Raw genomic sequence first — 23,116 nt, forward strand, 5'->3', positions numbered from 1 at the left:
GAGTTTAATTGAATCCAATATAGTGGCTATGTAGTAGGTAATTTTTAAAAATACGAATTACTTACAGAACCTAGAGCCTAAACTCCCACATGGTAAGTACAACTTTGCTGTTTGTTAATGTTTAGGATCCACAGGATTCAAGAATACTCTTGAGTGTGAGAGAACCCAGTACATAGACGATGCTTACACACCCAAGGATAGAACTATTTGAGAGAGAGAGACAGACACCCTGGATTCAGAAAGGTGGAAACCAAAATATCAGCTTCAGAATTAGACAGGAACCTGATAGGAGAGCATAGCTTTATATCTGTAGCCAAAAAAAGTCTCAACACTGTACCACAGATCAAAACAAACTTAACCATTCGTTAACTGGTGCAACTGAAAACCTGCAGGCTCCTCTTACCAGGATGGGTCCATGGTGCATGTTAGAACAGAGGAAAATGCATGCTTTTATGGACAGGCTGGCTTCAAGAAGACTGTGCTGCTCTTGCTCAGTTCTTCCCCCCACTGAGGGGGTCAAGCAGATGAACCTGCTGAGAAACAGGCCTGGAGTGTTAAGCTAAAGTCCTTCCACATATGCATGAGTAGGCCCCGTGTTCTTAACCCTGGCTGCACATTAGGATCACCTGGGGAGCTTTAAGCTTTAAAAACACTGATGTTTGGGCTTTACCACTGACTACTTAAGTCGTATTGTGGTGGGCAGTCCTGAGGAATGGGAAGGCAGAAGCATGGTGGTCATTCAAGTTTCCCAGTGATCGTACCTTACAGTTAGTGTTGAGAACCAGTGCAGCAAGTTGGGTTCATTGCTACATAGTGACTTGAAATGGGAAACACTCTCTTACTTCTCTTAGCTCTTACTTGGCAGGGACCTATACCCAGGAATGCTTTAGATAGGAAGGCTTTATGTTCTTTATTAACGTACTTAGGTTAGTTTGGTTTAGAGGGAAACTCTGTGGAATCCCTAGGGTGTTTCTGTAACCTCTGCCCTATATATAGGCTTTAGACTCCCTTGGGTCACTTCATCCCAAAGTGTAGCAGAACCTGCAGATGCGCCTCCCTGCAGAGCTCCTGACCCGCCTCCCAGGAGATGGTTCCCTAAGACGAGAAAGCCTGAGTACACTGCCCCTCAGCCAGATGCCCTCTGTCATTGCCGAGGCTGCCGTAGCTCGGCCACCCATTCCAGTTTCTTCTCATATCAATCTATAATTTGCTGTTGTCTTTCAAATTACTACTAAAACCATTTCATCGTTTACACTAGAACTATTTCTTACTTGCTGTTTTTATTTAAGGTTTCTTCTTCAACTCTAATGTTAGTTTCAAGGTACATATTGGTATATTTGTTGATGTTAATAATTGGAATACAATTTGATCATCTGATTATCAGCTTAAATTTTTCTTTCGTGTTAAATTATGTAATAAGATAGCTACTTTGTAGGAGGTTATATGCATGTGAAATCTGCCTTTATTACTTTTGAAGCAAAATTATCTTTTTCCTCTGTCATTACCCTTTTCAGAATGGGCAGCAGCTATATCGGCACATATATTTGGGCTGTAAAGAGGAAGACAATGTTCAGAAAAACTATGAGCTACTTTATACTTCTCTTGCTCTTATAACTATCGAATTGGCCAATGAAGAAGTGGTTATTGATCTTATTCGATTGGCCATTGCTTTACAGGTATGCTTTCATAACTTCATTGAAGAAAACTTTTTTTTAAATTAGACACCATATTTCAAGTGTTGTTGTCTTTATCCAAGGATGTTAATTTTGAAAAGGCAGTGTCTAATTTTCAGTCTACAATACCGAAGACTGTGATCACATTCATTTATTCTTTTCACATGTTGAATGAGCATTGACTATGTGCTAAATATCGATGAAGGCCAGGGGAATACTGTGATGAAGAAGACTGCCTGGTCCCTGTGCCCGTACTTTCAGTCTAGTGCAGAAGATAGTCATTGAGTAATAGTGACATGGGTGTAGTTGTTTAATTAGAGTTTGTGTTAGGTAATAAAAAGACAGCATGCAATGAGAATATATATGACATATATATAAGAGATACACACACACACACACTTTTCTTTTTTTCCTTAGCAAAGGCTTTCCTAAGGAAGCGCTATTTAAGTTGAAAGATTTAACTCTCCTATAAATGGGCATTTATGCCCCTTTTGGAATTTTTAAATACAACTTCTTATAAGGTGACATTTTTGTTAGCACTCCACATTACCTACAGTTTTTCAATGTAGTCATAGAGAAAACACTAATGGAACATAAGACTTTGATCTGTCTGCTGTGCTTGTTTTTTCTTAAAGGACAGCGCAATTATCAATGAGGATAATTTGCCAATGTTCCATCGTTGTGGAATCATGGCGCTGGTTGCTGCATACCTCAACTTTGTGAGTCAAATGATAGCTGTCCCTGCATTTTGCCAGCATGTTAGCAAGGTAAGTATTTAGAAAAGTGCTTCAACTTGATTTTTATACAAAAATGGCTAATTTTCTTCCAGTGATGATGATTTTTAATTTTGATGATCATGTATCAAATTAAGATAATTTTATAAAAGTATTCAGTGACTAAATTGAAACTACAGTGTTTATATTTTCTTTGATGCCTGTTGTTTTATTAGAATATTTCATGTAGTGGTTGAGTAGAATATCTGATTTTGTTGCAGGATACTTCATGTGCTTGAATATATAATTTTTTTCTTTTTAAACCATTATGAATCTCAGTATCTAGATTTTCTTACATTATGCTGTTTTTGTTGTCGTTATTGTTTTAAACCAATCTATTTGAGCCAACTCTCAAACATTGAATAATTAATGTGCCTCTCAGAGATTTGTCCTATATCATTCAACTATATTGAACTTTTCTCAGCAGTAATTCATTAAATAGTTACTTGCCTGATTTAACATACATTTCTTTTTTTTTTTTTTAAAGATTGGCCCTGAGCTAACATCTGTTGCCAGTCTTCCTGGGGTTTTTTTTTTCTTCTCCCTAGAGCCCCTCAGTACACAGTTGTATATTCTAGTTGTAGGTTCCATTGGTTGTGCTGTGTGGGACGCTGCCTCAGCATGGCCTGATGGGCAGTGCTAGGTCTGCACCCAGGATCCAAACTGGCGAAACCCTGGGCCACTTAAATGGAGCACGTGAACTTAACCACTTGGCCACAGAGCCAGCCCCTAACTTACCTGGCAGAAAAAATCTGTACTTTTTATTCTTTGAAAATGTTTGTCAGGGAGAACCTCATTTGTATGACATTGGAAGCACATCTCTCAGTCCGTACTAAAATTTAGGTTTTTAATGCATTCTTTTTTTGTCTTGTTTTGTTTTTTGGGTTTTTTTTGAGGACGATTGGCCCTGAGCTAACATCTGCTGCCAATCCTCCTCTTTTTGCTGAGGAAGACTGGCCCTGAGCTAACATCCGTGCCCATCTTCCACCACTTTATATGTGGGACGCCTGCCACAGCATGGTGTGCCAAGCGACGCCATGTCTGTACCTGGGATCCGAACCCGCCAACCCCAGGCCGCTGAAGCGGAACATGACAACTTAACTGCTGTGCCACTGGGCTGGCCCGTTTAATGCATTCTAAGAAATAAAACTCATTTATTTGGTAAACAAATGTTTGAGTGAATATTTGATGGCTGCCATTAGAGGTAGAAATATTATGAAAGCAGAGTACCCCATTGAAGTTGCTCGCAGGTGAGTGGAGGAGCCAGTCTCACAAGTGCATCGAGACCTGCTGCACCTGCTGCAGAAGGAGCGTGGCGAGGGAGCATGCCGAGGGCCTTGCGCTTTCTAGAGGGGTTTCCAAACAGTGCCACTTCTCTGAGAAAACAGGTGTTTTTATCCCTTTATAGTGGGTTTTACCAAACGTAACTTTATCATTGTTTTTAACTACATGTATTGTTTATTGTTATGACTTTTTACCTGCTGAATTTTTAAAATAATAAGTGTGAAAACAAAATGAACTCTGCATTTGGGCTCTAAACATAGCTTGAATTCCAAATAAAGTGATAGTATTTCTTTTTAATGTTTAGTTTCTGTTCTTTTAGTTTTCTAAATTTTCATAGCAAGGTCCTGAGAGGTGAGGTTTTTGATTTTTGTTTTGTTTTTGGATATTTTTCAGGTTATTGAAATTCGAACTATGGAAGCCCCTTATTTTCTCCCAGAGCATATTTTCAGAGATAAGTGCATGTATGTTAAATCTTTACATTTTAAGGAAGGGGCACTGACTTGAGAAACCAATCAGTGATGATTATAAGGGAATAAACTATTGTTAGAATAATTTTCTGATGATTTATAATAATCATCATTTTGTGTTTCTGTCATTTAATTCACTCAACTTTCTCTTGCTATGAAAGTTGTTGTACATTATTAATGTAGCCTCACACACAGTGGTAGTCTTTGATGGAAAAAATATTTCTCTTATTCTTTTTTAATATGGAGATACATCTTTTAAATATAGCATGTTCTCTTATATAAATGAATATCCTTTATGAGAATACAATATCCTGTTCAAGACTTCTAGTAATAAATAACAATACTCATAGAATTGTGAGAGAAAGGATTTATTAATGAAAATCAGTGTTATACCCTGCATTCTTCTTGCTGTCCAAACAAAAAAATATATGTGAAGAATACATTATTCAAACTTTGGGGCTGTAAAACCAATTTAATATTGAAAACATAACGCTAAGACAATATCAGGCAGTTTGAAAGGGAAGTAAAACCTTATCTGACTGGGCAGTGCTTCCCATCACTTAGCTGGCTAATACAGTTTTTATTAACAATCAGTGAGCTACATTTTTCTTTTCCTCTCTCAGTAGATTTTTAATTAGCATGAAAGTTAAAGCTGAATTTAGTCCTGGTCGTCTTTTAATGTGTGAATGCCAACAGAATAACGGAAGGCTGACTTCACCATTGGAACGTTATTGAGGAAAGAATCAGAATGGTTAACATATGGGACCACATATCATGTGTTTTTAAAGAGCTCACGTTAGTCTCCTAAAATATGCTGCGTTTTTTATTACTAATTACAGTTTAAATTGCATTTATATTTATAATATTTAGGCTTTGATCTAGAATGTTTGTATATTAACTTATTTTTGCTCAGTAATTTGAATAATATTGAATGACTTTTGTTTTGATCAACCTGACAGGCTTCCAAAATCTTTAGAGAAGCATGACAAAAATTTGTACTTTTTGACCAACAAGATTGCCGAGTCCCTAGGCGGAAGTGGCTATAGTGTTGAGAGATTGTCAGTACCGTACGTACCACAAGTAACAGGTGAGAGGAGGCTAATTCGAACTCTTACTCGAGGGATTGTGCTTCAGTAATTTGTCCAGACCCAGTTAGCAAGGAAAATTAGTGCTGTTTGTGGACTTACTGTAGCACAGCTTTTCAAACGCTTAATAGGGTTTACTTCTTTTTTAAAATTTTGCTCTTGAAAACCGTTAGTAAATCTCTAAAGAAATATATATGATTTTATCATGAGCAGATCGAGTCCTCAGGTGATTATTATTGTTGTTATTATTATACGTAATATACTTTAAACAAAGAAGCAAAGTGAGATCTTTCCTCATTAATCAATACTGTATTTAACTTATGGAAATTGTTGAAAATTGTTTATTGATTTGTGTTTATTGAACTTAATGAGTTAGGCAACTTTTGTCGTTTGAAAGAGGACACATCATTTGCTGAGTGAAGAAATCCACAAACTTTTAAGTTAAGGATGTTTTCCTCTGTGCACTGTGTATTTCCTTCTGTTCTTTTCATCGACTGAAGTAATTCTGTTGTGTTCCAAGGCAAAACTGCATGGTGTCGTGTATTCAATTTTTTTTAAAAGCTAAAAATCGAAGACTTTCTGTCTTTACATTCCTCTTCATTTGCTGGTTGTATAAGTATTAAACTTGGTGGAAGAACTGGGTCTTCCTTCGGGGATTCCTCTGTTCAGTACGAGAACTATTTGGTTTCACTTAGGTGATTTTCATCAATCATTAGAAGTAACACAGTCTTTGTAAATACCTATCTTTTTTATAATATGGATCCAAAATATGTACATTTATTACAATGATAGTTCATAATATTCTGAGATGTTAATGATTATTTTGAATTTTTAAGAAATTCCAGACAATAAGAGATTTTATTTCCCATGAATTCCTTGGGGAAATAAAAGTGCTAAGAATCAAACATTAGTAGAGCTTTGTAATTTAAAATAAGTTTTTTCAAAGACTTTTAAAATATTTCATTCTTATAATTTGGATTTAGCTCTTTTTCCTTCAGGCAAAAAACCTCATAAACCCAGGCACAAGTACAAAGGTAAATCCAGTGTTGGTTTGGCCTGCCCTTTCCTTGCCTGTCCTCTAGGAAAATAGCTTCATAAAGTTAGCCCTTTAGAAAATGGAGCCAGTGGCCTGTATATTTTCTGTGCTTATAAGTTCAGTTATTATTTTGCTCTATCTTCGCCATACCCATAGTTTGTTTTCACCCCTTGTTATTTCCTTTTACCCCGTTCCTTTAACTCTTAACAATTTTTAATGAAAATTCTGGTACTTTTTTTTTTAAAGGTGGTTTGCTCTTCCTCATTTCCTCTCACCCCTGAAAAAGATGTATTCTTTTTCTTAATGCCTCTTTATGACTGGAGGAATTCTGAATATTTCAGTATATACTTAATTATATGACTGCATAGAAATCCCTCAGTCTGAATAAGACCTTTCTGATTTATAAAAACGTTGATAGTTTAGAACCAGCCTGTGGCGTGTGTGTCCTGCCTTAATGCAGAAAGAGTCAGAAGATACAGTGACAATTTAGGGGACAATCAATCGGTTATTAAATTTTTCTTTTGCTGTATCAGTCATCTTAAAAATTAAGAAATTTAAGAACAATGTATTAAAAGAAAAAGCAAAATATATTTAGTTTGTTGTGTATCGTGCATACGCCTGTCATCATCAGAATAGTAGCTGCTGTTTATTATGCACTAACTGTGTGCAGGCACTGTGATAGGCTCTTGTATTCATTTTCTCATTTAATCCTTAAAATTGGTGAGGAAGATAGTATTATCTTTCTTTACAAATGAGGTAGAAAGGCTGAAATTAAATATTTTGATTAGATGACATCACTGTCTTACCTCTTCAGGTAGGTGCTTAATAATTTATTTGATTTTGCTATTTTTCATGTGTTCAAAGATTGTTCAGTCATCTGTATTGATCTAGATTGAGTTTTTCCTTTATTCCACAAGCCTTTACTGAGTGCCTACTATTTATCAGGCACTGATATGACTTTGAAGGGTAGAAAAATGTTAAGATGCAGTCCCTAACCTCAAGGATTAAAATCTAGTGGGGAAGACAGAGGAATGCTTGAAATGCAATGATAACTGGTTCTAGAGAAAGAAGAGTGTTCTGCCTAAGAACTATTCATGCCTGACCTACAGTAAGTTGTCGGTAGATGTCAGCTGATTATTATATTTTTCTTTTATCTTAAATCAGCCTAGAATTTGAGTGAATAGGACGTGTCTAGGCATGTGCTAAGTGCTCCTCTGTAAAGGGATACAGTAATACCCCTCAGCTGGATCATGCAGAGGTGCCAGTGGCCTCAGTAAGCTTATACAATTATTGAAGTGTTCACTGAGTACTTACACTGTCGGCTGCTGTACAGACAAAAGCAAGAATGAATGAGATAGAGCTCCCTACTTTCACAAAGCTTACAGTCTTTTTTAGCTGGGTTCCTCATCTGAACCACAAAACACAGATGATTTGAGTGACTATTTTTCAGTTCTCCCAAGATGGCACTTTACCAGTTTTATTTTAGATGCATAGGAAAGAAGTTAATTCATTATGCAGTTGTCTCTAACAAGACGAATAGCCAGACAGTCGCAGTATGCCTTAAAGGCTGTGATCAGAGACGCTTAGGGCCCTCAGGCAGCACCTGGGAGAGCATTTGGTCCAGATTTGCTGGAACAGGGATGTCTTCCTGAGGAAGAAAATCCCTAAGCCGAGCCTGAAGCAAGTGTTAGGCAAGTGAACCGTGTTTCATACGACAGTGACAGCCTGTGTGAAGGATTGGAGGTAGGCAAGAACACGATTTTTCAAGGAATTAATATAAAGTTAATCTACCTGGAGTGAATGGAAGGAGTGGAGTTGGGAATTGTAAAACCAGTTTAAATAGTTTGAACTTTATTCCGAAAGCAACGCAGGAGTCATTGAATGATCCTAAATAGGGGATGGCATGATCAGAGTTGCATTTTGGAAATATTACTTGGTTGTAGTTTAGCAAACTGGAGATGGGGTGACTATTTAAAATACTCTTCACTAATCCCCAGGAAAGAGAACAGAGGTCTGTTCTCAAGAGGTACCAGTGAAAATACAGGGAAGTGGGTGGATTCTAGAAAAATTTAAAAGAAAGAATCTGTAAGCAGCTGATTGATATGAGGAGACACAGAAAAAGCCAAAGATCTTATCTAGGTCTCTGCCTTGGAGACGTGGGTGCATGGCACAGAGCCAAGAGGAAGAGCACTTTATTTGCTGCTTCCTTTTGCTTGTTTTGTTTTGTTTTTTAAGGAGGTCTGGGTGATACAAATGGGTGTAAGTGAAGAAAGAAAGAAGTATGCATTTCAGATGTAACTCTCTATCAGTAGTTTTGAATCTTGAATAATACAAGGACAGAGATTTTATTAACAGAACTGATTAGGAAAGAGGGGTTAGTTTTATAGATCAGCCTCTTGTTGAGTATCTTCGACAGCAGAGCATCCGACTCAGGTACCCTGTAGGCAGTCAGGAGTCAGGGCTGGGTTTTGTGTGAGAGTTTGGAGCTTATAATGAGAGTTTTGAAATCAGCAGTATAGGTGATTTTTTTTTTAATTGAGGTCATATTGGCTTACAACATTGTGTAAATGTCAGGGAGGATGACTAGGTGAAGAAATGAAGAGAAAGAGAAGAGAATGGCTTGGCTCAACCCTAGCTATGTGGCCTTGGGCAGACCCCCTTAATCTCTCAGTGACCCTTGTCCTCATACATAAAGCAAGGATTATAGCCCCTAAGCCATTTAGCTCAAATAGGATATGTACATGAATGTACTTTTAAAAACTACAAAATACCATATAAATATAGGAATGATGTTAGGGGCCAGCCGTGTGGCCAAGTGGTTAAGTTCGCACTCTCCACTTCAGCAGCCCAGGGTTTTGCCAGTTCAGATCCTGGGCGTGGACATGACACTGCTCATCAGGCCATGCTGAGGCGGCGTCCCGCATGCCACAACTAGAAGGACCCACAACTAAAATATACAACTATATAGCAGGAGGAATGGGGGAGAAAAAGAAAAAAAAATGGTATTAGTATTTTTTAAATGTCTTAATCTTCCACTTGGCATTTTGAATTTTGTTTGTCCTGCTGATTATAACACATGGATGCCTTTATCTGCTTTATCAAAACCTCCATTATTTACCAACCAATATCTGCTTAAAAATGTATTTTCACATATATATCCCATTTCTTCTGGTAGAGGTTCTGTTTTAAAGTTTTGTTTTGTTTGCGTTTTTTTTTTTTAAAGATTGGCACCTGAGCTAATAACTTGCCAATCTTCTTTTTCTTTTTTTTGTTTTCTGCTTTCTCTCCCCAAATCCCCCCAGTACATAGCTGTATATTTTAGTTGTGGGTTTTTCTAGTTGTGGCATGTGGGATGCCGCCTCAGCATGGCTTGATGTATGGTGCCATGTCTGCACCCAGGATTCAAACCAGTGAAACCGTGGGCTGCCGACGTGGAGCACATGAACTTAACCACTCGGCCACGGGGCTGGCCCAGTTTTTTTTTTTTTAATTGTCTTTTGTATTACACTAACTTTTTATTCCATAGTGACAATGATTTTTGGTTTGTTTTTGTTCTGAAATATGCATTAGCTCTAGATGGAATTTTGTGTATTTTTGTAGGACCAAAAAATTATATCTGTATGAGTGGTGTCAGCCCTAAACTATGACATTTTGAATCTTGTGTAGATAAATTACTTGCGGAATTTTATTTTGCCCCAGTTAGCTTAATTGAATCTGAGTGGTATAGTAGTCCTAATTACAATTATGACTTACTATATTCAATTGTCAGTCCCTATATCTTTTTTATATAGCCACAGAAAATTATATTGAGAGTAGTTTATTGTAGTTCTGTGCCACTTGTATTCAGACTCTTTTCTCTGTTCCTTAGCCATCTGAATGCCATATGTACATTATATACAGATACACTAGGTGGCAGCAAAATATCACTGAAGGAAGTTAGGCATAGCTCTCTCTAAGTAGTGCTTCTGAAATCCAGGTTCTAGTGAAAAACAGAAAAGAAGAAATGGTGATTACCATTGTGAACAGCAGATACAGGAAGCTGAGAGGAAGGCGGGATAGGAAAATGGAAAGGGCACAGGAAGTGGTGTCTAGGACTGCCCAACCCAGCTTGAGGAAGAGAAGCAAGGGTCTCCCCAGGGGCGTGTACATCAGACACTGAGAGGGTGACAGGGCAGTTCTCTAGAGCCAGCAAGACAGGCAAGTCCATGGAGGCTACGGTGATGCTGCCTGTCACTGGGCTTGGAAAAGCAGGTCAGGAACAGACGTCGACGGCCCATGGGAGCATCGGAGTTATCTTTTGTAAGCTCTATTTTAGGAGCTTCCTTTTGTGTAGATGTACAAGGCATCTGATCTGATGATAGCTGTAGCTTTTCTGCAGTCACCTGTAAGCAGGTGATGATATAGGTCAAAAGAAGAAAGGTTCTGAGAATATAGTGTTAGAGTTTCCCATTAAATTTCATTCTCTCCCCTTTTAAAATTTCTGATCTTCTTAAATCTTTATCCTCTACACTTCCTTCTGTGCTCATTGACTTTTGCCACTCAGTGATCCCCCTCCTGCCCTCATACCCCTCTTCCTTTTTATTTTTATCTTAGGCTTCAATTTGACTCTTTCTGCAACCCATCAGCCTTTGTATATTAACCTAGAAATTCTTTTATGTGGTGCTTTATGAGAAGCAGGCCATTATGTTTTCCTCATTTTGAGTTCTGGCGAGACCTTGAACGTTGGCCTGCATAGCAGGTAAAAACAAGTGAGCAGTGATGACCACATCCTATTTTGTAGTCGTGTCCTTATGTTTGGTATTTTATATCATGGCATGTGATCATGAAGGAAAAACAGAAGGGATACAGTGTCTGGGTTAGCTCAGTAATAGCCACATGCAGGAGATAAAGTATTTTCAACCTGAAAACTCCGGCAAAACCATATGTAGTAATTTGTCACAGCAGAGTATGTATTCATTCTGTACGTCCAGCCTTCATACAGCAGAACCTGAGTGACTCCTGTACTGTATGATGGATGCAAAACACAGTCTGTCACTGGATTTCTGGTGTGGTAGGGGAGATAAGACGTTAATTTACATGTCTGTAGTAAGAGAGGATCAGTCATAACTGATCATAGATTTTTGTAGCTAGAACAAGGAGGAGTGAGTAGAAGTGATTGGAGTAATATTTAAGATTTTAAGGAAGTGATATAATATTCAACTAGGCCTTGAAAGATAAGAATCTATACAGTGGGGAGGACATAAGGAAAGGCAAGTAATAAGGTGTTTCCAGTAGGGGTTTCTGTTTGTAGAAAAGCATGGAAGGCAAATATGCCAAAACATGCTCAGATATTGAATAGGCACATTTGACTAGAACACTAGAGAAATAGTGAGCCATTGAAGGTACTGTTGGTAAGATCTGACTAGAGAGCCCAGAATGCCTTTTTAATTCCTCAAGCAGTGGGTAGAATTGCTTGGGGAAGTAATGTGGTTAGTGTGTTAAGAGGCTTAAGTATGATGGTGGCATATATAGAAAACTGTAGCAAGGTCTGTCATCAGTCAGGGTGGACTGGGTCAGTGGTTCTCAATCGAGGGTGATTTTGCACATCCCAGGGAACATGTGTCAATCCTGGAGACATTTTTAGTTACCACTGCTGGGTCAGGGAAAGGTGGGGTAGGCCTACTGGCATCTAGTGGGTAGAAGCTGGTGTTGCTGCTACATATCCTATAGTACACAGAAAGCCCCCACAAGAACTATCTGGCCCAAAATGTCAGTAGTACCAACATTAAGAAACCCTGGCTAAGTTATGCTGTGATAACAAACCATCACAAGTTCTTAGTGATTTAAAACAGTCAAGATTTATTTGTTGCTCAAACTGTGTATAACTTCCTATCATCCATATCTGGAATCCAAGCAGATGGAGCAGCTGCTCTCTAGAACATTCTCATACTTTACTGGCCAGAAGTGGTTACATAGTCCTTCCTAACCACAGAGAGGCCGGGAATTGCAGTCCTACCATCTGCGCAGAGAGAGGGTAAATTCCCGTATTTGATTAACAGCATTGGTTACTGCTATGGAAGGCTCCCTTGCAGTAGAGGAGTAGTTGGTAAGAGAGAAACCAGTTTATCTATGCTGGCCTTCCTTTAGTTCTTCACTCTTTACTCCTTTGTAGAATAAAATCACAGTATATGTGAAATTGGATCCGAAAAATGGGGTTTGCCAGCTTATGAAGTAACTGTGCTGTTAGACTTTGATTCTCGGTCTGAGCTTCCACCTCTTGTTGGGAACAGTACAGGTGTCTAACTGATCCTAGTTCTTCACGTAGCTGAGTGGAGCCTAGGCAGTCAGAGCCTGCAGTTGAGCAGCCTCTTCCATTGGTTTCCGTGTGCCATACATGTATTGTAGTTTTATGGATGTGCAATGATATAAAAAAGTTTGGGAAGCTCTGCATTAGTCAGTGGGCTGTACTTGTAAAATTATAATTAAGACTGAAATGCTTTATTTTAGGAGCATTTCTATTTGCAGTACAGAAGGGAGAGATGTATTAGACCAGATGTATTAGGAAGCTATCCTAAGAGTTTAGATAAGAAAAGATAAAGGTTGTTGAATGATGGCATTCTTGAAAATAAATAGGGCAGTGTAGAGGAAAAGATGGTTTATTAGCCATGTTAAAATTGGCTTTAGAACATGTAGAATCAAACATTGATAGGAAATTGAAAATATTGAACTTGAGCTCAGAAGAGAAAGTGAGGCACCAGAATCCTCCTGGTCAGTCATACAGGTCTTTATAGAGTGCCTGCTAGGTGCCAGTTGAAGCCCTAATTGTACTTGGGAACTCTGTAGGAGAGTTGGGGGACCAAGGATGTGATCTGGATGAACACATCTTTTATGGATGGGAGTAGAAGAGGAGCCAAAGAAAAGTGAGTCCAGACTGCCTATTGCCCAGTTGATGTCATTGCTGCCTCTTCTAAATTCTCTTCTGCATCATAGGGGAAAAATTGAGAAATACATTTCCCAGAATCCTCTTCCCCATATGATTTTCTGTTAGAGACTGACAGTGCAAAGCGCTCAGACAAAATTTTGAAAGTGGGAGAAGAGAAACTGTTATCCTTCAAGGACTGTTGTAGGTGTCCAAATGGACAGGCAGCAGACTTGGAGCTTCTAGGGAGCTTCTTGAGAATTACCCATTTCCATGCTGCAGTCTGGGAGTGTCTGTGATGACTCTCCTGACTGTCGGCTTGTCCAGCTCCAGCCATGGTTGAATAAGCCTCTAATTCTGTGTATTGGGATACACAAAGTGGCTTCCTTGTTTTCAATGTAACCATGATTAGTAGCTGTTCTCCCAGCACCCTGTACTTCTCCTTTATACTTTATTATTCTTGTGATGATTTGTTTATTTTCTGTCTTCCCTTTAGACTGTAAGCTCTCTGAGGGTATGGACTGCATTCAGCAATCTGTCCCTATCACCTAACATGGTGTCCTATCACTGAATAGATTTGTGGAATGTTGTTGAATGCTGAAATAGAAAATAGAAGTAGAAAAGAATTTATGGAAGGAGATTTTCATCAAAAAATAGAAATTTCCATTAAGTGGTTAAGCAGAAAATGGCCTTGAGGAATAGCTGTTGAATTTAGTGATTAGGAAGACAGTGGAATTTTATGAAAAAGCACTTTAGGAAGAGTGATTGGGGGCAGGATTTGAATTGCAGGAAGAGTAGGTAGTGAAAGATTAGAGCTATTGGTTCAGACTGAGCTTACTTGAGAGCTCGAGAACTTTGCAAGTTTGCAAAAGTGGGGAGAAAAGTAGATTAGCTAGAGCATTGAAGTGAAGAGAAAGTTTTTCTGGATAGGTAGTTAAATTATAAAGCAAAAGATCAGGGGCCAGTGGAGTTGAATGACTGGAAGTGATGGAGAAGGAACTATTGACTGAAGAAGCAAATTTTATCAACCCACAAATTTTTTTTTTTTAAGATTTTATTTTTTTCCTTTTTTCCCCAAAGCTCCCAGGTACACAGTTGTATATATTTTTAGTTGTGGGTCCCTATAGTTGTGGCATTTGGGACGCCGCCTCAGCATGGCCTGATGAGCGGTGCCATATCCGTGCCCAGGATCCGAACCGGCAAAACCCCAGGCCGCCAAAGCGGTGCGTGCAAACTCAGCCACTCAGCCATGGGGCCACCCCCCATCAGTCCACAAATTTCGATGCACAGTAGAGACTTTTAGACATTGGTTCCTAAATTACCACCCTAGAGCCAGAGTTTGTTGACAGCTTTCACTGTTTTGTGGAAAAATTAGAGATATAAGGGCAATATTATGAGTTTTTAATTAAACTGAACATGTTCGACTAAGATCATGTAATTCATCTTTTTGGTGTTATGTTGACTTTTATTTTTTATTAAACTATTAGGTAACGGTTATTGATGTTGCTGTTCTAAATGTCCCTTTTTGGAAAAAAAACTATTAACCTTATTTCAGTTTACCCCATCAATCTTATTTTTTTAATCTGTTCACAAAATTTAAAAGCCTGAGAACACAATGCTCTATAGATTTAGAAAGAGCAAAAAAGACAAACTCTTAATTTGCTGAAATTTTTTTGAAATCTGAAACAAGTAGAGTTTATAAATGATATACTATTTCTAATTGACAAATAATGAGGAACAAATTTTTATTTTAGATGAAGATCGACTTTCTAGAAGAAAAAGTATTGTGGACACTGTATCCATTCAGGTGGATATTTTACCCAACAGCGTTCCTTCTGATGATGTGGTAAGTTGCTAAGAGTTATATGGCAGAGTACTGTCTTGAGTTAGACATCAATTTAAAAGAATTCTTTAGCACAACCAGAGGCGCTCACAACTAGAATATACAGCTGTGTACTGGGGGGGGGGGGGGGGGGGGGGGCGCAGGGGGCAGCTTTGAGGAGGAGAAGAAAAAAAAAAAGATTGGCAACAGATGTCACTTCAGGTGCCAGTCTTCAAAAAAAATGTTTTTGTGCTTCCATACTTTCAGACAGGAACAGATACAGCTGTAAATTATCCCCAGATCAAAACAATTGCTAGTACAAAGTTAATCTGATTTAGCCTTGAACTTATTTATAATTTTACTAAGCTCATTTCAGCTATCTATAAAGACATACACTTAACATTGTGTTGTGATAGCATTAGATTTCACATATTGTAATTTAGTGTGATAAAAGGAACCATAAAACAGAACTAAGAAAGATTTGTCTTACAAGTAAAAAATGTTATATAAGGCCTGTTATTAAATTAGGAGGTCCTCTGGATCCTGTTTATCTCCAAAGATTTATGAAATAAATTACGAGAATAAATGGAATTATGCTCTCTCATGTTCGCTAATGTTCACTAGTTTTAGAAAACTTTAAAACTTCATCTATGAGGGAAAATTTTTATCATTTTGGATAGTAAATATAGTAAATTTAATGTAGGTTAAGCTTTATCAACGACTTGACTTTATTTGAAAAATCATAGATTTAATGCTCTCCTTCTGTTTCAATAGAGCACAAGAGTGTACCCTCCTGAGTTATAGGAAGCAACAGCAGCCAGTGTTCTCTAGGACTTATTCCACACAAGTCACCAGAGAATTTTTTGATAGTCAAGTAAAAATGCCACAATACCAGCATGACAAGTCAGCCTCCTCCTTGTGGTTTATCCATTGTTTGCCTTCCTAGGTATTTCATTATTTCTTATTGATACAATATAAATAATTAAAAGAATATCTCTCTAAGAAAAGGGGAAGGAAGTTGTCTGAATTCATGCTTTCTCAGCCTCCTTTCTCCTCCCCCTTCCAATCCCTGTCAGTTAATTTGTCTTCAGGAATTAAAACTATTTGGTGGCTAGGGTACAGCTGACTAACTTATATCCTCTCTGCTGTTTAACTCTCCATTATGTAAAATTAATCAGTATTATTAAATTACTAGAGCATCAAGAATCATTGAAGAGGCAGTTAGTATAAATTTTGAAACTTAGGGCATTAAGGTTGGTTTAAAGTTTCTTGCCAATTTAAGGCTCAAGAAAAATCTTCCCAAAATTGACCTCTTCAAAGCCATTTTAATTTTTTTACACACTACTTACTTGTAAGGAGGGTATCTTGTAAGCTCTGTCTTTGAATGATTATGAATTTGTTGTTATTACCTTTCAGGAAAGAAATTCATCCAAAGCCTTGGGTTATACACTTTATTTTGTCAAGAGTACAGTATATTTTATTGACTGGTATTATTCCAGTCTCCTTTTATTAGGCATTTTTATTTCTTTTATAAAAATATATGCGTAACACTTAACACTGTTGTAAAGAATTAGTCTATTTTGATAAAATGAACTGAAAAAAAATTTGCATAATGACTTAATATCGGAGGAAGATTCTTGAACATGAACTTTACATTGAAAGTCCATTAATACATTTGTTAACTTGTTAAAGATCCTGTTGTTTTCTTTTTGCTGTAAGTTCTAAGTCAGATATGCCTTACACTGAGCATTTGAAAAGTTAAGTACAGTGTAGTGTAAGATTCTCTTGAGCACATGGAGTTACACACTCATTTACCATTATGGAATCTGATTTTGCATTTTAGGAATGATTATTCAAATACCAGAAGACAGAATAACATGACCTTCTAGGCTAGAACTAATTAATTTCATAGCATGGACAGGAGAAATTTGCATCAGTTAGGTAATCATCAGTTAATCAAACTATGAATCAGTATATTTGCTAACAATGAATCAGATAAGGAAATTGCTCATTTGAAAAATTTGAAATTTTGTATACGTAATCCCAGTTACTCCTCAGATATATGTGGTACCTGCTTTTAGAGCTTATAATGTAAAAAAAAAAAAAAAAAAGAATCAGAAGATTGTTTAGATGGAGATCCTAGCAATCTTCTGTTTTCCCTAGATATAACTCAGATTGCTACTATAGTCTTTTGAAATACCTGGTCCTGAGGTATGTCAATTCCAGCATTTGCAATTTAAACCTTAGCCTACCGTGAATCACTTAGTGAACTTTGCCATATATATATGAAGATACCTAAATAAAGATACCACATGTATATATATATATATATATATGAAGATACCTAAATAAAATTAAGGTATTCAAGAAGATAAATGGCTAAAATGGAATAGAGGCATCTCTGCCTCCTGAGATAAAATTGTCAGCTTGACTAATAGAATAAAGCGCCCTAGGTCTGATTCTCTGATCTCTGGTGCTCTCTTTGGGCACTGTAGGCATGAATGATATGCATAATGAGTATGAATAAACCCTGAAATCGCCACTTAGTTCTTTTCCCTAAAAGGTAGTAGTCAGTGCTTGATTATTTGGGGGAATGGGTGGGAAGTTATATAATACTAAATTTTGAGTGCATGTTGAATTATTCTGAGCACAAAATTAAGTCACTGGTTGGCTGAAAAGGATTATTGTTTATTCTAGGACAAATAACAGATCTTTGTTTTATACTTACATACTCCTGCCTTCTCCCCAGATATAACTGAAGAAACCTTGCATGTGTGCTAACAAAACAAGTCTAGTGTCAAGTCAAGGTTATTAGTCAGAACCTGCTGTGTGCTAGGTGCTGGAGAATTACGAAGGTATCAATGCAAGTGCCTAACAACTAGTATGATGGGGAAGAGAAGAATAGCAGATTTTATACAGGCCCAGGGGTGTTGTACAGTCTAGGTTAGAGTTGTAGATCATGAGTAAGGCAAACATCATAAAGAGGAAATCAAAGGAATGTTGAAACTCCTCTAGGATGATGCCTTTGTACCATTTTTCCAGAATACCAACACAACCAATTTTTCCTCTAGAGTTGGAACAGATCGTAGTTTGGTTGAACACCAAATGATGTAGGTGGATTGCATTTAGCAGCTATATTATATGAAAAATAGGAATCATTAAACAGTAGTATAAAGCAGTTGGTCTGTTTTTTCCTTTTTAGTTGGATTCACAGAAGGGAACAGTGGGAAACAAGACTGAAGGAAAATTATAGAAGGTTTTATCACCAGCCTGAGGGCTTCATATGTGATTTGATAGGAAGTAGGGAAACACTGAAATTCAGGCAGTGTCACTGTAGAGCTCTGCTTTCATAGAAGAGTCTCAGACTGTAACTAGGCTAAATTGGTAAGAAGAGACTGGAGGAAGAGAGGCCAGTTTGGGTATCCTTGTAATAGTCCACACTTAAGGTGATGAGCATCTGGAGTGGCCAGGCTGGAGATAGGAAGAGGGGCAAGAGTACCCTGATCTAGAGGCAGATGGGGAGGACCAGCAAGGAACTTGAAGGGATTTAGAGAAAGGAGGTAAAAAATAAGAAAGTAGAGGGACAGAATGACTTGGGAGTTTTCGATGCTAGGAGACTGCATCATAATTATCTGAGTTAAGGAAAACAAGAACAAATAGGGAAGAAGAGTTATTAGGTAAAGTACTTCTAGCTTTTCACTTACCCAAGATTGAACAGGTAATAAGTAAAAATTACATGACAAGAATACTGGCCTTCTCACTTCTCTTGCGTTCTTTCTCCTGTACTGTAATTGTTTCTTAGAGTCTAAAGCTCTTAACCAGCTTTAAGAACAGTAGTGAGTTTTTTCATTGAAGAACTAGATTGCGTCTAGGTACAAGTAGTTGACCATCCAGAGCCTAATCTTGTATATCTGCTCCAAATATCTAGAACAAAGCAACTGAAGATCCCCAAGTTTAATCTGACTTCAACTAGACATATGAACCCTCAGTAGAAAAACTGAGGTAGTGGAACTCTTGCTGCTTGATTTCCAGCTAAAGCCTTTGTATTACAGAGAAGCTAAGGTGCAAAGCATGAAGTCCTTTGCTTTTATTAGTCTTGCTGCTTTAGACTAGCAGAAGAAGCCCATGAGCTAAAATTAGGGATGACCAGAATCCCAGGCAAGTACTCATGTATCACTTCTTAATTTTTATTCAGAGAAACTGTAGTAACTGGATATTATTCCTCCTGTAAATGTGTTGGTGCCACAAAAAATATTACTGACTTTTTTTTTTAATCATAAAGCAGTTGATTTCATACCTTTTACCTATCTCAGAGCAAGAGAGAGAGACTTGAAAACCCTAAGTTAAAGTTTATATCTGGAGAATAAAACTTGTTGGTTGATCTTAAAAGATCCAGTATATGATTATTTTAAGATGTTAGTTAACTGTACTCCTTGAACACTTCCCAAAGTAGTGATTCTTGCTTTTAAACCATTCAGAGTTTTAGATTATTTCATTTTTGATTTGTAAACTCTATGTGGTACCAAAATTATGGAGGCTAAGTTTTCAATTATTACACAGCTGAAACTATATATATACACACATATATTTTTATATATATATATGTGTGTGTGTGTGTGTGTATAGATATATAATCTCTACCTTGACTGTTTTAAAGCATTGTTCACTCATGAAGCATAGTTCAGTCAGTGGGACTCAAATCTTATTACACCTCACCTTACTGGAGATTGAGTTCTATAACTCGGCGGTGGTTGGGTTGCCTAGAGGATGTTAATTCTGCCAGCCTGACGTTAATCTGTAGACTTGTTTGGGGAACCACTGCAGTGGGCCATTGTTACACCCAATAAGAAGGTGGGGATTATTTGATACTGTGGAGTATGATCACAAATCAAGCCAACACAAAGAAGAAAAACATTTGTGAAACTTCTTAGATGACTTGTAACTTGAAGGTATTATTTATATTGACCTTTCTTAACTCTTTATTTTACTTAAAATCACTTTTCTCTAGGTTAGTAACACTGAAGAAATCACCTTTGAAGCATTAAAGAAAGCAATTGGTGAGATTTTTGCACTTGTTAACTCTCCTGATATTTTACTAGCTTAGCTTTATCTTAGTACTTGTTTAGATGCCAGAATAAATAGAGGCAGCATGGCAAAAAACAAAAAAAAATGTATATATATATATCTCATTGATTTCTATATGAATATATAACTGATTTATTTAACTACATTCTTTAAGTGTTTACAATTGTCTCATCATAGATAATTCTCTTCCTTTGTTTAGACTGACTTTTCTAGGGTTATGAAAACATATCACAGTGTATCTTAATGCCACCCTTATGTGATGGCCAGCATTCAGGGTGCATGAACTTAAGAGAAATAGTCAAGTATTTCCTTTGGTAGGTGATGTGGGGATGAAAATTCTGAGAAAATTAAATAAAGTGATTTTTAACAGGATTATAGTAGTATAATTAGAAGGGTGTTTGTAATGGGGTAAGAGGAAGGAGCTGGTAGAGATTGTCAGTGGGCATGATAGAGTGTCACGTTAATCCCTGCTCTTTTATTAATGAGAGCATTGAGGCAGAGAAGTTAACAAACTCTCCTGAGATCACATAGCTAGTAAATGCTTGAGCCAGATTTGATACCCAGGTCTGACTGACTCTGTAGTCTTTTCACTTACCTTTGCATAAAATATAGTTTTATATTATATATAGTTTTTTCTCCTTTGGCCTTTATGGAAATAAATTTTATCTCACATAATTTGCCTCTTTGTTTTAGAGTGGGTCCTTCAATTAAGTATTAATATTAGCTACTACTAGGCTAATGATGCCTTGATCACAATTCATTTCTATCTGGTAAAGCATTATTGGATGGAAATTGCCTCTTATTTTTTCAGAGATCTCAGAATAAGAAAATCATTATAAAGGAAAGGAAAGTGCTCTAGCACCCATCACATGTGAAATAAAATGTGACCTTTTCTAGCTTAATCCATTAAAGGATTTTTTCCTTGTTGTAATACAATATCAAATTTGCCAAAATAAAGTTAATTGAATTCAGTAAGCAGTATTTGAACACTCATCATGTGCAGGATACTCTGAGGCATCTGAAGATTAAGACCTGTTGAGGAACGTACAGTCCAAGGCATGATTCTCAAAGTATGTCTGTAGACCCCTGGAGGGCCTGGAGGAGACTCTCTTAAGGGACCCACGAAGTCAGAAAAGATTTTCATCATGATACCAAGATGTTATTTTTTGCCTTTTTGCTTAACATGAATGAAGGCAGGGGCATCAAACTACACTAACGGTCATCATCTTCTTCAGTACCCCACGCTCGCAGTTATTTTTAAAAAGCAAGATTTTACTTAATACCCTGGATGAGTCAGTATAAGTTATTAATTTTGTTAAATCTCAACCCATGAGTATCTGTCTTTGGGAAGTACACATAAAGCACTTCTTTGATTGCCTTGATTTGCAAGCTGAACTAGTCATTTTTACAGGGAACACCATTTTTACTTTGCAAAAAAAGACTGACAGAAAACCTTTTGTATATGGTGGATATTTTCTGGAAAATAAACGAAGTGAGGGCGTCACTTCAAGACAAAAAAGTAAAACAAAATACCCCAACACTGTTTACTCCCAATGATGAGATTAGCACTTTTAAGTAAAATTAGAATTTTGCAGCTATCTGCTGCCACTGTGTTTGACAGCTCCCCAATATTTAAAGACCTTTCTCATGAGATCCGTGGTAATAACTAACAAATGTGATTTTTTAAAAAACATGTTATAATGACATATGTCTACATTTAGAGGATCTGTATAAGTCAGTGGACCAATATTCCAAATGACCATTGCATGATGTTGCAAGCTCGTGCATGAGTAAAGACCAATTCAAAGTATAAAATAGATCAATTGGTTTTAATGTAACCAGTTAGAAAGAAGTTTTATTAATAAGGTTTTAAATTCCATATTGCAACTAACTTTTAAGAAACTACCACTTGCTAAATTTTGTTGTAGTGTCCAAGAAGAAATATCCACAATTATGTGGAAAGGCTATTGAAATACTCTTCCTTTCCCCATACCTGTCCGTGTGAGGCTGGATTTTCTTTATATGCTTCAACCAAAGTAACATATTGCAGCAGATTGAATGCATTTGCAGATGGAAACCAGCTGCCTTATCTCAAGCCAGACATTAAGGAGATTTGCAAAAATATAAAACGATGCTACTCTCTCACTAAATTCTTTTGTTTTGGAAAATGTTATTTTTTCGTTAGACGGCTGTTATGTTAACGTACAATGGTTTCATTATTTTTAAAGGAATATTTTTAAAGTTTCTTAGTTTTATATACTAATATGGAAAATACCAATAGATATAACATGTATTAAAAAAGCTATTTGGTTTTCTCAATAATTTTCAAGAGTGTAAAGGAGTCTTAAAACCATAAAGTTTGAGAACTGCTGACTAATGCATGGAAAGCACACTCGCTGGCTCAGGTTGGATTTAGGTGGAAGCATTATTTTCAGAAATTGAATTTGAATACTTAAGAGCAGGGGTGTGTGCTCAGCTTGCCCAAGTCCCCCTATTTCCTGCTGCTTTTGCCTGACCTGATTTAAATATTTATGTTTCCTGCCTGGCCCCTGGCACGTGTGAGTTTGTGACCCTGGTCTACCTAACAACAGAGAGGTGATCATAACTCTGCATTATAGTCATTCTGAAGTACATCAGTTCTTCAACTTTGTTACCCTGCCACAATTTCAAAGGAAGAAAAAAATAATGCCTTTTCCCTCTCTACTGCTGTTTCCACTTTTAAAAACTAGCTAATTGTTGCCTGCAGTTTGTCTGGAAAGCAGCTTTGTTTAGAGAAGCTTGAACATAGTGCATTTCATGCTCTGAAATTCTCGACCAGGAGAAAAAAACCCTGAAGAATTACTGGGTTTTTACAGTAGACCATCAATAAATAAGCCATAAGTTAGCCTTCTTTTCATATTCATAAGCAAACGGACACAGTTATTATCTCAGTAGTATCAAAAAGACTTTTTTTTTTTTACTATCTCACAGACTTTGGCTGGACCACACACCAT

At 37.1% G+C, this 23,116-nt stretch overlaps 1 protein-coding gene across 5 annotated transcripts in view; it reads left to right on the top strand.

Annotated features, from left to right (window-relative positions):
* Positions 1-23,116, top strand: part of EFR3A (EFR3 homolog A) — a 103,499-nt gene that overhangs the window by 72,226 nt on the left and 8,157 nt on the right. For all 5 annotated transcript variants that reach the window (XM_014831319.3, XM_014831323.3, XM_070481611.1 and 2 more), the window contains 6 exons: positions 1,515-1,676; positions 2,309-2,440; positions 4,124-4,191; positions 5,157-5,284; positions 14,971-15,062; positions 20,047-20,095. In XM_014831319.3, the coding sequence (XP_014686805.1) occupies positions 1,515-1,676; positions 2,309-2,440; positions 4,124-4,191; positions 5,157-5,284; positions 14,971-15,062; positions 20,047-20,095 (631 nt within the window). The remainder of the gene's footprint in view (positions 1-1,514; positions 1,677-2,308; positions 2,441-4,123; positions 4,192-5,156; positions 5,285-14,970; positions 15,063-20,046; positions 20,096-23,116) is intronic.

The sequence above is a fragment of the Equus asinus genome, chromosome 12, assembly GCF_041296235.1.
Source record: "Equus asinus isolate D_3611 breed Donkey chromosome 12, EquAss-T2T_v2, whole genome shotgun sequence".
Lineage (NCBI taxonomy): Eukaryota > Metazoa > Chordata > Mammalia > Perissodactyla > Equidae > Equus > Equus asinus.